The sequence below is a fragment of the Betta splendens genome, chromosome 1 (genome assembly GCF_900634795.4).
Source record: "Betta splendens chromosome 1, fBetSpl5.4, whole genome shotgun sequence".
NCBI lineage: Eukaryota > Metazoa > Chordata > Actinopteri > Anabantiformes > Osphronemidae > Betta > Betta splendens.
Window position 1 is genome coordinate 5,302,229 of NC_040881.3, and position 14,814 is coordinate 5,317,042.

At 52.1% G+C, this 14,814-nt stretch overlaps 1 protein-coding gene across 3 annotated transcripts; it reads right to left on the reverse strand.

The window, feature by feature from the left end:
- Positions 1-58: 58 nt before the first annotated feature.
- On the reverse strand, positions 59-14,100 carry fhip1aa (FHF complex subunit HOOK interacting protein 1Aa). Of its 3 annotated transcripts, none has more exons than XM_029149945.3 (12): positions 13,860-14,100; positions 7,560-7,769; positions 5,950-6,633; positions 5,563-5,721; positions 5,403-5,489; positions 5,158-5,325; positions 4,635-4,714; positions 4,228-4,442; positions 2,865-3,833; positions 2,620-2,798; positions 2,410-2,536; positions 59-1,885 (listed from the first exon to the last, which is right to left on the reverse strand). In XM_029149945.3, exons 2-12 carry the CDS (start codon positions 7,662-7,664, stop codon positions 1,689-1,691), a joined length of 2,970 nt encoding a protein of 989 aa, XP_029005778.1. In that variant the 5' UTR covers positions 7,665-7,769; positions 13,860-14,100; the 3' UTR covers positions 59-1,688. The 3 variants fall into 3 exon arrangements, with proteins under 3 accessions (XP_029005778.1, XP_029005784.1, XP_029005793.1); XM_029149951.3 differs by lacking the exon at positions 13,860-14,100 and adding an exon at positions 13,169-13,611; XM_029149960.3 differs by lacking the exon at positions 13,860-14,100 and adding an exon at positions 8,515-8,823.
- Positions 14,101-14,814: the final 714 nt, after the last annotated feature.

Below are 14,814 nucleotides of genomic sequence, written 5' to 3' on the forward strand. Positions count from 1 at the left end.
TGAAACCTGTTAGGGACAGCAGCATCAAAACGTGGGTTTAGAGACGAAAACGACACTCTTTATTCTCCAGAAAACGTCTTTATTAAAAGTCCCGCTTCACAACACACGAACCTGACCACATGTCTGGCAGCGCTGAGGCCAGATGGATGGATCCATGGAACCTATGGATGCACAGACCCAGATTCAACACAGCTGGTGGAACGGTTCCGGTGGGGGGACAGGATCAGTCGTGCAGAATGACACGGTTGTGCGAAAAGGCTGAAAGTGCTCTGAAACATTCATTTACCAGCACTTCTACATAACAGCTTTGATTGATACAAATATATATTGCATGGGGTTTTTTTTTAGCAAAAGGAGATTAACACCTGCTGCATAGCGTCAAGTAGAAACTGAATGGATCTAAAACGAGAACAGAAACACACAAACCTGATTAAAAACTAAATTTACACACTATTCTTGTTCCATTAATTTACAGCGTGAATTAAATTCATATGTACTAAGAGCAACGCTGTTCAAATTCTTCAGTCCACATTGTAAGTGTCATGTCAGCTGGTGCTTGTTTTGCTTCAGCAGCCGGCTTGACTTTAACAATGATTTCATCAAACAATGTATTTGCTGAAAGGAAGATAATGACGCATGAACTGTAGTTTACACAGCTTCAAGTAGAAAGAGAACAATCACGTTACTTAAATCCAGAGTGAACTGAAATCTCAATTTAGGCACTAATTCAAACATATTTACGTTGCTTTAATAAAGTCTTGTAACAAAGTGTCTTAGTTGAACAGCTTTAAAGATTAAAGGCCTTGGTTTCCTGGTTAAGCGTTACAGTCCGTGGCTCTTTGTAACAGACGCAAATATGACTCTCAGACACACAAGTACAACAACAGTGGCAACTCAGACTCACAAGAAAGCTTAAATACCCCGCCCCATTCTAAAAATAGAACTCAGTAATGTCCACATTAGCCTTGATTTGCATAGCTTTGCATGTCTCTGGGACATGTCTACAATTTATGTGCACATTCAAAAGCAGCGCTGAAGGCAAAAGGTCGACCGGGTTTGGTGCCAGAGTCTAGAAAACGAGTGGAGCCCAATAACCCAAGAAGCTAGAAACAACCGTCACCGTAGCCTGAACACAACTCAACAACTCAACAGAACAGAACATGAAAGTCTTGAGGTACCGATGTGAATCAGAAACACTAAGAGAGTCTCTATCAAACGCACAAGGCCACGACCAGAACTAAGCTGAGGTGCCTGAAATCGCACCGTCCTGCTGCAACCCTTTGGCAAAGAGGCGTCGCCACCTGAGTATTTCACACTGCCGTCGTGCTGCGGGTGGAGCTGGTTGTAGGAGACATTCATGTGGAGGGTGGAGCCCTAAACGGCTCATTGCTGAGTCACACAAAACGCTGGTTTCCTTGAAGTCACCTCTGTCTTTGGTTGGTGGACCTGCAGCTTGTTAAGGATCATTATCTTTATAGCTGGAGCAGGTCACGATTGTCCAGGTTAAAGTTTGCACCTTTTCCTCAGCTACCAAACTTTTAACAGAACCTTAAATATAAAATTAAAAAGCAGAGGAGAGTGAAAATAAATACTATTTTTTTAAAAAAGCTTGTATAAACCACTGAACCTAACTAGCAGTGCCTGAAAAAATGGATGAAATAAAGTCATCACAGAGGCCTGTTGGAACGTTATGACTCTTCCATAGGCACGAAGGACAGGATGGAGTGCTCTTGGGCAAGTCCAGCCAGTTCTTTAAGGAACTCCGTGAAGAGGACGGTAGCAAAGGCCTCTGTCTGGTCCAGAGAGATGGGCACCTTGGGTTTGGGTGGTGGCGAACTCCTCAGTAGCCTCCCTGTGTCCTCGTGGGCAGAGCCGCTGTTTTTGTCTGTTTGAAACAGAATCGATAAGTCATTATTCATGCTTAGATTCAAACTGTACAGGAAGTGATTCAGTAAACAGAATTTATTCCTGTTAATGATTTTTCTCCAAATTGTAAAATCCACCAACTGACTAAAAATTCCCTTTAAATCCACATCAAACCTATTTCTCCACAAACATACTTCCAACATTTTTGGCTTCGCTAATTGAAAGGGGGGCCGAAAACCCCAGGGGTGAACAGAGCGCTGCACGACTGCATATGCACCATCCCAACAGGAACGCACCCAGACGGGGGTGGGGGGGTGGGGGTGCAACCTCAAGCAGGAGAAGCTCCGGAGAGAGTCTAGCTTTGAGGAAGCTGCTGCCCTCTGGAGATTATATTAGTGATGAGAAACATGTTCGTCTCATCCGTCTTCTCTGCATTTCCCATAATGCAAAGCTGCAACCCGTCACATTCCAGCGTACATCGCTGGCTCCAGCGTACATCGCTGGAATGTGACGTAAAAACAAAGAGTGAAGACGTGTACGCACCGTCGCCCCCTGCCGTGAAGGTCGCCTCCCTGGCCAGCAGCCAGTGCTGGGCCGCGGTGATCAGCTCCGGGAAGTCTCTCCTGCTGACAGCCAGACCTTCTATCTGGTTCTTCACGGTGGCGAGTACCTAGAAAAAACAAACAAACCCAAGTCACTCCAAAGATCACAAAGCTTAAAGCGCTGCTGCACATCATGGAGGCAGACGGTCACCTGGTAGAGGGAGCGAACCGTGGGCTGGAAGACCAGGTTGGTGTTGAGGAGGAAGGAGCGCAGGAGCGGCTGCGGGTAGGCCGCCAGCTGGGCCAGGATGCCGGTCAGCAGCAGGTTGACGTGCAGCGAGTTGGACAGCATGTTCTCCAGGCGCGAGAGCAGCACGCTCACAAACGGACCTGCGCACAGCGAGCCATGAGTCGCGCCGTGAGCAAGGGGGCTGGAAGGTCACATGACTCACTCACCTGTAAAAGGCAGGGAATGGGTTTTACTGGAGCTGGAGCTCAGAGTTCTGTGTCCAAACGGCGAATGCAGCTTGTCGGCCTCCGGGGTTTCGGCCGAGCAGGTGAAATCCATCCCGTCCTCCTCCTCCTCCATCGGGGAGGGAACGGCCTTCTTTGGCTCGGCGTCAGCGTTGACAGCCTTCCCGTCCGCTTCGTACCTGCGAATGAGCTCCTCGTACTGAGCCAAGAGGTCGTCGCCCGACTCGGCGGGAGCGGCGGCTTTCTGGAGGTTGGAGTTAAAGTCTGTCTGACCTTTGACCTTCGTGTCCAGACTGTGCTGGCCACCAGCGGCCTCCATAGAGGTGGGGGAGGTCGGGCTGAGTCCGTTCTTTAGGGGAACGCCCGTCGAGCCCGTCTGAGGTTCTGATTCTGAGCGGTCAGGTTTGAGCTTCCCGTGTTCAGCGTCTCTGACGTCTTTCTTGGCAACGAGATCATACACCATGACGTCATCCTGGAACTCGTTTTCCTCTATGTAGGAGCCTTTGATAAACATGATGGCGCTCCTTCTCATGTCCTGGATGTGCTTCGGTGGCTCAGCGGGAGCCGGCGGCGGCGGCCTAATCTCCGGCGGAGCCTCGTGAGCCTGCACCGGGCACGCATCGAAACTGTGGTCCCACTCCAGCTCCAGCTGAGCAGCGGAGGGCTGAGGACGCGGTGCCGGCGCCGGCGGAGCTCTCATCAGAGCCGCGTGGGCCTGTCGACTCTTCGGCCCCGGGTCCTCCAGCACGCCGGGCTGATACCTCTCAGGAGGCGGGTCCTCCCCATCATACGGCGCCGACCAGACCTGACTGGCCCGAATGCAGCCGCTGATGCTGCGACGGGCGTCGTAAAGGTAATGGAGGTAACTGACGTCCAGGTAGATTTCTGAACCGATGGTGCAGGAGTTGCCTGAGCCGTCGCCCCCCTCCTCCGTCAAACTCCCCTTCTTGTCTAGAAGAAACAAAAGATACAACGTGTTGATAAGAGCTGGCACACAGCGCCTCCTGCGGAGCAGAGCTAATGGTTTGACACGTCACTGTAGGGGGTAAAGTGATGAACACAGCAAAACAGCAGGAGGCCTCGTAAGTTGATAAAATGCCCATCATCACATTCATATGTTCATCTTTCAGTTGTACATCCATGTGTTCAGGTAATCTCATCTATATCCTGTAACTGCTTCAATGTTCTATAACATCCAGGGTTCAGTTCATCTCCACTCATCTGGCCACTGTAAAGCTCCGAACTCCTGCCTGGCTTGATTTCACTCACTGCCTCACATTCAGCGTTGTTGCCCTAAGATTTACTACTTCAGCTCCACTTCAACTCCAGCGCTTCGGCTCGTTACCTGTGCTTGGAGGCGCGGAGCAGGTTTTATCGCCGGCCTCCGCACCCTTGGAAAATAGGATGGAGTCCAGCTGTCGGAGGGGCGGGGGGCTGCGGTCCGGAGAGCAGCAGGACGGCGTCAGCGCCAGGATCCTGGCGGCTGACACCGAGTAGCAGTCCCTCTCCCTCACCACACGCCTCTGACTCAACATGATGTGATTACAGGGGATGAGGTACCTGGAGAGGCAGATGGGAGCAGATCCTGTTAGGGGAGAGCAGCGGGTGGTCGTGGGAGGGAGGAGGGGGACTGAGCAGATGGTAACACAAGCCTGCGTGGTGGGGGGCGGCGAGTAAAAGCTCATCATTTTATAAGCCAATTAGATGGAGCGGCTCGGTTACGGGGGGCGAGGCAGCGTGCGAGGCGCTCACCTTAGCACGAGCTGCAGCATCACATCCTCGCAGTACAAACCGATGAGCGTGCGGAACAGCGCCAGAGACACGATGCCCAGCTGGAGGGAGGACGGGAAACAACACAGTTAGCGGGAGAAACTCAACACATCACACACAGAAAAAGTCTCCTCTTCAAAGTAATATGAAAAGATTAAGGGGGAAAAAAGCAGGTTTGCTCAGAACGTGCTTAAGTTGTTGAAGTGATGTGTGGAAAGCAAATAGGTTTTAATTTGGCAGGCAAACACCAGAAGGACGTCCCCGAGCCGTTTACACAGTAAACAGCAGAGTGAAAACACATCATTTATTCATGCTAATAATGCAGATCTGCAGCAGCAACATATCTGGACAAAATGTTCTAATATCCTGACATATAGGACACACTGCTGCAACCCGGGATTGCCATGGCAACAATCTGCCAGACATTAGAAGTTTCAGTAAGAGTCTCTGGGGTCGTTTGTGAATCTAAGAAGCCCGGTGGGGAGTGAGTGAACGCCTCTTCTACCTGGAAGGGCGTGTTAATGCGGCTGACCAGCGTGTCCAGGATGTGCACGCTCTCGTGCCGGTGGACGAGGATGAAGGTGAGGAAGGTCTGCAGCAGCGCCGGCTCAGAGACGCTCCGGAGGAAGAGGTCCAGGTACGCCGTGGTGGTCATCACCTCCTCCAGGGTCAGCTTCAGGGAGGAGTCGCTCAGCGTTAGCACATGGGCTCAAAGGGGACCAGAGGAGGTGCGGGTGCGTGGGCACTGACCTTGTGGAGAGCCGGCGCCAGGACCGGCACCAGGAAGCCGTTGTAGATGTAGCCGAGCAGCTGGTGTCGGATGTCGGCGTGGGCCACCTGGGAACAGTCCAGTTTTAGAAGGCGCTCGTTCAGCCGCGCTCTGACGGGAGCCTGTCGGCCCAACGCTCACCTGGACGACGGCGTTGCAGAACTCCAGCGAGTTGAGGAACTGGACGAGCGACGGCGTCCGCAGCAGGTCGTCGGTGCTCAGGCAGTGCCACTCCTCACTGGGCACCTCGAACCTTGTTGGGAGCGACGAGTACAGGCCGCTCAGGCCCGTGGCCAGCACCTGAGGGCACACGCGGGCCGGGTCAGAACCTCAGTCGCCTTCTGACACTTCTATACAAGACATTCTACAGCAGTAATGAGTGGTTTAGTTTCTCTCCTGTCTGAATTCATTTCCAGATTTGCATCTTTTGAATCTCAAGAGCAAAAGGTTTTACTAAAGTCGTGCATTAATGTCCAGTATTGCAGCCTGTGTGTGAATGACAGAACAAAGAGCCGTTTCATCACTCACCGGACAGAAGTAGGTGTTCTGGGCCACATGTTTGGCCACTCGCTCGTTCTCAGCAGACAGGGACATGATGAGCAGCAGGGCGTCTCTGGCCTGCTGGCCCACGGTGCCCTCCCTGTGGATGAAGGGGATGAGCAGCGAGAAGATCAGGAAGTTGGCGGCGCCCTGGTCCTCGCTGGTGTGGAAGAACAGCTCCAGGATGGACGGGTCCTTGGCCAGAACGCAGCACAGCTGGTTGAGCAGCAGCACCAGCTCGGCCTCCACGGGCGCCGGCGCCGCCGCCCCGGAGCAGGCGGACAGCAGCATCATGAGCGGCCGCAGCACGGGCTTGTGGTGCAGCAGCGGCTGGCGCGCCTGCCCCACCAGCATCTCGTACATCCTCAGCTGCTCCAGCTTCATGTCGTCCGTGAACTCGCGGCGGAGGCTCCACACGAAGAGCCGCTCCATCACGTTCTCCGTCACCACGAACTCCAGGATGGGGCCCATGGCGCCGGCCTGGCCGCAGCGCTCCTCCATCAGCAGGAACAGCATGTGCTCCACGTAGTTCTGCACGGCGCTGGCCTCGTCGCCGGGCACCGGCCCGAACCGGGGGCCGGCGCCGTGGCCGCCGCTGAGGTGGAGCATGCTGAGCGGCGGGGGGGCGGAGCCGGCGCGCAGGGGGTCATGCTTTTCTAGGATCTTCACCACCTGCAGCAAAGGACATATTGATATGACGTGATGTGTGTGTTCCACAGGCTTAGAGTAGACTAATGTGCGGTTCTGAACAGACCGCACGGAGCACATCGGCGCGGGGGAACGAGGTGAAACGGTGCACCGTGTATCCAGTTCCTCTGCTGCATTGACACCATAGGCACCATAATGGAGCCAGTGTCTGCTGCTGGTGCCATGACAATAACGGACTGGGCCGGTGGAAACACAAGAGCCCTGCCAGAACCCAGCTCAGGATCGAGGACCTCCGCATACGGAGGGCGCTTAAACAAGGTTTATGAGCGTGCGTCGTCACAGCAGGCACATGTTAAGCGTGACTGTTTACTGTGTTCACAGCTCTGTGCCTGCGTCGCTTAGTCACCATGTGGGTCACAGGACACACCGGGCTCAGACCGGATCGCCCTCATCCAAAGACCCGTTCGGCGTAGCGTGAACGGGGCCACACGGCAGCAACAGGAGCTCAGCGAGGCCCGGAGGGCTGCGGGCGAAGCATGAGGGGAAGCAAACAGGACCCGACGCGCTGCTCACATTACAAGGCTCCAACCTGAAACCAAAGGCCAGAGGCCTTAGCTTCATCAGGCGTGGAAACAAGAGCTGCAGAGGTGGGACTGAGCTGCCGCCGTATCCAAAACAAGGCGTTTGGATCGTATAATCGAACGATCCTAAAATGGTAGCTGTGGAATGGAAACCTTCTACATCATCCACTTTATTAAGAAGCCTGGGAGCTTTGTGTGCTCAGTGACAACAAGCCGACAGCTACAAACACAAATTCTGTCCCTCATTGTCCGGCCAGCGTCAGCGTGTATAGTTTGCTGGTCTCGGGGTCGGGAGTTTAGTCCTTAATATAAAAATGACATGATGCATGAATATTCCTTCAGGGGACAGTGACTGCGTGTGGAGTTTACCTGAGCCCAGTGGTTCTTGAACACAATCATGCAGGTCTCCGGATCCACCCCCTTCAGCACCAGAGACTCCGCGTCTCGACTTCCGTTGGCGACCATGGAGGCCATCGCGGCGTCCGGGCCGGGTCGCGGGTTACAGCATGTCACGGGCGGCGCAGCGGCGACATTCCAGGCGGATAATTGGCCACGGGAACCGTAACGATCCCAGGAGACCTGAGGAGCCAGAAGACAGAGGCCCACGGTTACAGCAGCTCGACGGCAGCTATGTCAGAGGACAATAACAGGCCCGGTCAGCTGCCTGACGGACTCTGGACCCGGAACCCGACCGTCGCAGAACATTTGGAGATCTCACTGCTTGTTTAAAACAACAAAACTCAACATGGGTCTAGTTAAAAATAGGACGACCTTCAGGTCAGCTCCACCACTCAAATAGATAGTTTCCGTTGGAGACAACGTTACTGGAAAGTCTGAGTGTGTGACGTTTCCCCCGACAACATACAACAACACACAACAACATACGAATGCTTCCCTGCTATTCTTCACTGGGTTCTAGGTACAACGTCTGCGCTTAAGGAGGAAGGAAGCGACGATACGGCTTCCTGTGCTCGCAGACACTGAACTGATCATTAATCACGTCAGGAACCGAAAACAAGGAGGTCCTTCTGTACCAGCAAACCCAGAACACCGGGAACCGACCCAGCGAATGTCCAGCATCTCAGTCTCAGACACAGAGGGTGGAACCATCCCTGCACAATAAACCCGAGCAGCCGTTCGCTGATAAACTTTACACAGTAGTCAGTCTCAGTGTGAGAGGTGAAAATGAAGCCTGGAGCCCCGGCCTCCGAGCCAATCACAGCCCACCGCACGCCCCAGAGCAAGGCACCGTCCGCCGCCATCTGCTTCCAGTTAGAGCAGCGATGACGGCTTGGATTCCTGGGGAGGAATGCGAGAGCCTTACCTTCGCCGCACCATCGTCGGGACGAGTCCCTCGGCCTCGCTCGTCTCCGGCCTAAAGCGAAGCCGAGCTGCGAGGAAGAGCGAGGGGGAGGAAGAGCGGGAAATGAGCGTCCGCATGAGAGCAGACGCTGGGCGGGAAATGACTGGACATGAGTAAGCTGCTCCGAGGAGGGAGGGAGCGTGAAAGGGAAAACAGTGTGGGAGGAGGAGAAAGAAGTGACAGCACAGTGAAGAGTTGTGTTTGTGGAGCAGCGCAGCCTCGTCTCCTAAATCTCATCCTCATGACGCTGCGCTCACGTGACGCAGGCGGCTCAAAGTTTAATTTGCCTGCATCCAATTCGCCGACGGACGGGAGCAAATGGAAAACATGCGCGCACATGCGCGCACACATACACACACACACACACACACACACACACCAGCAACAACTGCTCCACCAGATGAGATGCTGCACAGCTGCTGTGAACTGGGTGGAGTCTGTCCATGTCCAGATCAGTGCTGTGTGTGTGTGTATGTGTGTGTGTGTGTGTGTGTGTGTGTGTGTGTGTGTGAGAGGCAGATTCATGTTCAAGTGGATTTATGTATGATAAATAAGCATCAAAGAAGAGCCACGTTTGCCAGAAAGCTTTGATTTGATGACTCAGCGTTTTATTGCCCCATCTGCCTTCACCTGTTGTTCAGCTCGGCTTTCGCTGCTGCTGCTGCTGCTGTTCATTCGTCGGGGATCAGCTGTTTCTCAGTGTTTGTACAGCTGCTGAGCTACTGGAGCTGAAAACCCTTCACTCTTTGAGGGAGCGTGACGTTTCATCTGCCGGCTGCTGCCGGATCAGCCTGAGGTGAGCAGCGATCAGCCCCTCACCACAACAAGCCTCAAATATGAGTCACCATTTCTGCTTAATATTGGTCAATGACTCAAAACAAAAAAGGTTAACATTTAACATTAATGCCAGCGCAATGAGGCCAGATATGTGTTTTAACTATAATCCAGGTCAGGTAATGGACGCTATGAGCCACGTTGTTCTCAGTTGCAGTACCTGCCGTGACGTCACACGGACGGAGAGTCGCCGTTACCCAGAAGGCCTTGCTCTACTCACCCAAAATAACCCAGGGTACAGAAAAGCCAGAAGTGGGCCGAGCAGCGCACGTCAAAGTATAGGTTGTGAGCGTGTGTCACAGTGGACGGTCCTGAATTAGTACTTTACAATTACCCAGCTCCACGTCGGCCTCATCACAGCAGACGACGCGGAGACGGGAAGTCCGGGTTTCCTCACGACCAAACCCATCCTGCAACTCCGTGGACGCAGATATCAGACCGTCCCCACAATCGAGTCGATTCACTGCAGCGCTGGATGAATTCAAGTCTCCAGTGAGGTTTTTTTCCGTTTTCAGCTCATTTCTGAGGTTGAAGCTGAACGGCTCTGTTTTCTACAAAGACCGGGTTCTGTCTGCGTTTAGTTGTGGGTTCTCGACAGTAAATCACTAAAGCCTCACTCTGCACTGTGTCTACTCACAGCCAGTGTTATGGGACCATTGCAGCTGAACACGTGTTTCACTATAACTAAAAATGGATCAGATAATAACAGAGTCTAACAATTTGATCATAATTCATAATATATATTCTTAATTCCCAGTGTCTATGACTGTGACGATACGACTGGACACAAAGTCCCAGTTCTCTCCAGCTGGAATGATAATTGAAGAATCATTTCCCTGCTCACAAGTTACGTACACTGACCAAATGAGCAAAATGAGCAAACTTCGTGTGAAACGAAACATAAATGACCTTCAGATGTTCATCCCTTAGATGTTTTAAACCTGGATATCTGTCATTCCATTGTTTTATACACACACACACACACACACACACACACACACACACACACACACACACACACACACACACACACACACACACACACACACACACACACACACACACACACACACGGGCGTGGCCTGGATAAATAGCTGAAAGGCGAGACGCACCCTTTGCCCAGAATAAAGATCAGGTTTCGTGCTCAACGGGACTTTTAAACAAAAAAGACCAGCGTGATCTCATTTAAACTGGAGAAACTTCTCTCAACGCTGCTGCTTCCTAACCCCCCCCCACACACACACACACACACACGCTTTCACTTCTCCTGAGCTCAGTACTGTCGTCTGCGGCTCGGTGGCAGCCACGGTGACCCGCACGCAGACACACCTGTTAAAGCGATAGCAGCAGCTGAAATATTTAAGGCTGCAGGTGAAGCGGCTGAAAGGCCACACAATCCCAGTTCCAACAACGCTGATTAGAGCATCTGTGCACAGAGTCAAGTTAGAGTAAATCCTCACATGCCAATAAAATTACAAACAGATTCTCTTTTAAGGATCTTTAAACGTCGTGCCATCATGGGCGCCATGACGGGTGCTAATTAACTGCAGCACGGCTGTGGATTTTCACATGCACTCGAAGCCCAGCAGGGTGTTGGCCACGAACTGGTTTGAGAAACTGGCTGCTCCGTCATCACGGGGAACGATTCCGGCTGGAAGGGCGCAGGACCAAAAGGGCCCGTTCCACGCACTCCGCTTTAAATACGGCAGATAAAGGCCAGAGGACACAAAAGCCCTTGTGCCCCATTGTTAACATCAAAGTGTGGGCGACTTCACATGCTGCAGCTCTTGAAAGGGATTCAGACCACAGCGATAACGAAGAGCCTTTTACTGCACGCAGGGACAGACAACATCCTGCTCCCTGCAAACGGTGATGTCATCCTTCACCTGTGTGTGTGTGTGTGTGTGTGTGTGTGTGTGTGTGTGTGTGTATTGATTTTTCCCATCCACGCCAGCGTATCAGATGATGCAGCCGTGTGTTTCCCACGCGCGTTCTGACCTCCTCTGAGAGATTAATCATTTATTTAATATTAATATTTGACACTTTGAACGCGTTCCCGTGCCGTCACACCGAGCGGCTCATGGTGATGGCAGGTTCTCAGTTAAAGCCAAACAAAAAAGCCGACCTGACGACGCGAGCGCATAAAGACGCTCACTCCAGGTGAGTGAATCTGGACCATGACCCTTTAAAACGTCAGATCCAGACAAGCTTCTTCCCTCTGCCTTTTTTTTCGGACCCTCTCGGGGATAAATTACCACATTGTATGTTCACAATGTGGGCTGTTGACATCACTCCTCCGTTCCCCGGCGGCAGGAGGACGCTTGAGCCCGCGCCACAATGGGCCTCTGTCAGCGATAGGAGCGTGTTTGGGTCTGTCCTATCGCTGCTCCTGCTCGTTTGCATCACGTCTGGCGATAAAAAGCCACGCTTGCATGTGGAATGGGAGACATGCAGCGTGACTGGGCTTCAGCGAGAGGGAGTCTGAAAGGCAACGCTCCGCTTTTGCTTTGGATCTTGATGAAAAGCTGCTGCTGGTGGTCTTTGCCAGGTATGTGTCACGGTGCCTCTGACTCCCGGGGGTCAGCGACGGGCCACGGGGGCCTGAAGGGAGATAATCCCCAGCACGAGACGAAGCTGAGCTGGCTGTGAACACACGCACACACGCACACACACACACACACACACACACACACACACACACACACACACACACACACACACACACACACACACACACACACACACACACACACACACACAGGTGCTGGCCTAAACGCCCCTGGTTTCTCTGGGGTTCCTGCTCATTAGAGGCAACGGTGAGCGGTGTGAAGCAAAGTCCACTGGACCGACTGGAACCTGCGCATCTACACATGGTTTCATCTTTAACCTATTCACGTTTCGGGGGCCCATACGTGAAGTAGGACGGACGAAGATCTACAGATGTTAACAGGATTACTAGGCAGAGGGCCCGCATATTTATACAAATTTATTTAAAAAACCTATAAAACTGTCCAGAATAAAGGCCTCACTTAAAACTACAATAAACCACTTTCCTACAAAACCTTAGACTTTGACACGCGTTGCAGCGCCGGCATTAGGCATAAGCTGCTGGGAGATCAGCCTGCTGACGGACGTAATATTTCTGGCTCAGCACCTCAGGGGCCTTCAGCTGTGAATGAGGAGCCGGGAGGACAGTGGCCGTTAAACAGGACGGGAACGTATGAACGCAGCAGCTGATGAAGACGACGATGACACAGACGTCGGTGAACAAGGACACGCTTGTTTTTATGGAACAGGACAAACACTGGACAAAAGGACAAGTGTGTGTGTGTGTGTGTGTGTGTGTGTGTGTGTGTGTGTGTGTGTGTGTGTGTGTGTGTGTGTGTGTGTTTGCTCTGACGGGTGGAGAATGTGAAAGAGACGGAACCGTCGATCGGGTCCGGCACTAACGGCGCGTCTGCCTCGGTTCTGACTGAGCAAACGAACCTTTTCAGCTAAAAAACAGCCCCAACGTTTGGATTCTGTGCAGCAAATTCCTATCAAACATTAATTTCTAATCTCAAAATTGAGACTGACACCCGTCATCAACTTAACACAGAGTAACACAAAGATTAGCTGGAGCAAAAGCTTTCATGGGTTGTTTGGGCACAATTCAACATATTATATACAGTTATTAAGCCTCATTAAGATAATAATTGACTAATTACTTAATACTAACTTAATAATAAGCATACATGAATATACTCAGCATTTTACAAACACTGAATAACAAATAACAAACCTGCAGCGGCTCTAGTTCGGACAGAGGATCAGCTGTGGATTGTTGTGGTATGAAGCAACTTCAGGAATCACGGAGCAGGTGAGAAATAAAACACAGGAATGAAGCTCATGAAACATGGACGAGCGGTAACTCGATGCGACCTGCAGAACACTCAACAGACACCGGAGTCCAAAGCCTGGCTTGGTCCGGGGCCCCGACGGGTCAATCAGGAGAGCGGCACTCCGAGCGTCCCGCAAATGACGCACACGGCACTTTTACAGGCAAACGGAGCGCGATCCGCCAGTCGGTGAAACCAGAGGCGTCGTGAGGCGCGTTGCTGAGCGGGGAGCGCGTTACGCGCTGCCTGCGGCCGCCGTGGGACTGGGTGGATCCGCTTTGTTTTTATGGTGACTCAAACAGCACCGAGAAGTTCGGCGTTTCACTTCTCTGAGTTGTGCCGAACCCGAAAGTGGGCGTCACTCCGCAGGTGAACCCCCCCCCCCCCCCCTCCCCTCCCCCGGGTGACGCAGCAGGAGCCCGTGGGCAGCCTGGAGACACCCGAACCTTCCGCCCACCCCCGCGTGGCAACCGGGGTCCGCCACCGTCAAACAAACAAACCCCCAGAACACACGGTCCGGCACCGACACAAAATGGCGCTGTCACCGACTAACCTCTCCGGAAAACTGGTCCACGCACGTCGCGCTTCTCTTACCGTCGGACTCGGACGGATCCTCGGTCAGAGCGGCGTCCCAGCAAAACACCCAGTTGGTTCCGAAGGAAAAGCCCACTTCAGCGTCCGTCACAGCTCCATGATCGCCCTCTCTAATAACGGCGCCGCTCGCGTGTATTATTCATATAACCAGCCTACTTAACCTGGACCGAGGCGCGCGCGCGCGCACACACACTCACTCGCAGGTAAAGGCGCACGGACGCTCAGCTGGACGCTCCTCCCACCGAGACGAGCAACAGGCCCCGTCCAGAGGAGCGCCCCTCTGCTGTGCATTTCTTTAATGGTTGTAACGCTGAGGGCTGCGTGGGCGTGTGGGGAAAACTACACGGCAACAAAAGGAAAACGCAAGCAGGTTCGATTACTCATAATAAGTCCGGTAAATTCATTCATGTTTCCAAACACATTCTACGGGATTCAGTTCGCTCGACGCCGTAATCTGAGTCAGAACTACTTTTCTAACCTCAGACTGACCCTGTTCATTTGACCTGATTATATAAGACAGCGCGGTCCACACACGAACACGCAATACATTGAAACTTATGTTAAGTAATAGAATAGTCCAAATTAAAGCCTGGGATCAGCGATCGGTGTTTGCACAGTAATTTAACTTTGGCTTGAAACTTTGCCCAAAAATAGGCGCACAGCGACATCTAGTGGAAGAGTAGTTAAACAACACGCATTTTAGGGTATGAACCCAAACTCACATAAAGAGCCTGAATGATCTACCCTGTGTTTAACTACTAAATCAGAACAACATAACAAAAACTAACATTTTGTTTTTATGATCCAAATAATAAAATGACCAAAGCTGTTTGATAAAAAAAACATTATATAAAAATAAAATAATAGTTGAGTACAACAGAAAACTTGAGTAGATGTACTGTACTGTAATGTTTTATACACAGGAACCTGTAGACTTTATTTTTCATGTTTATGT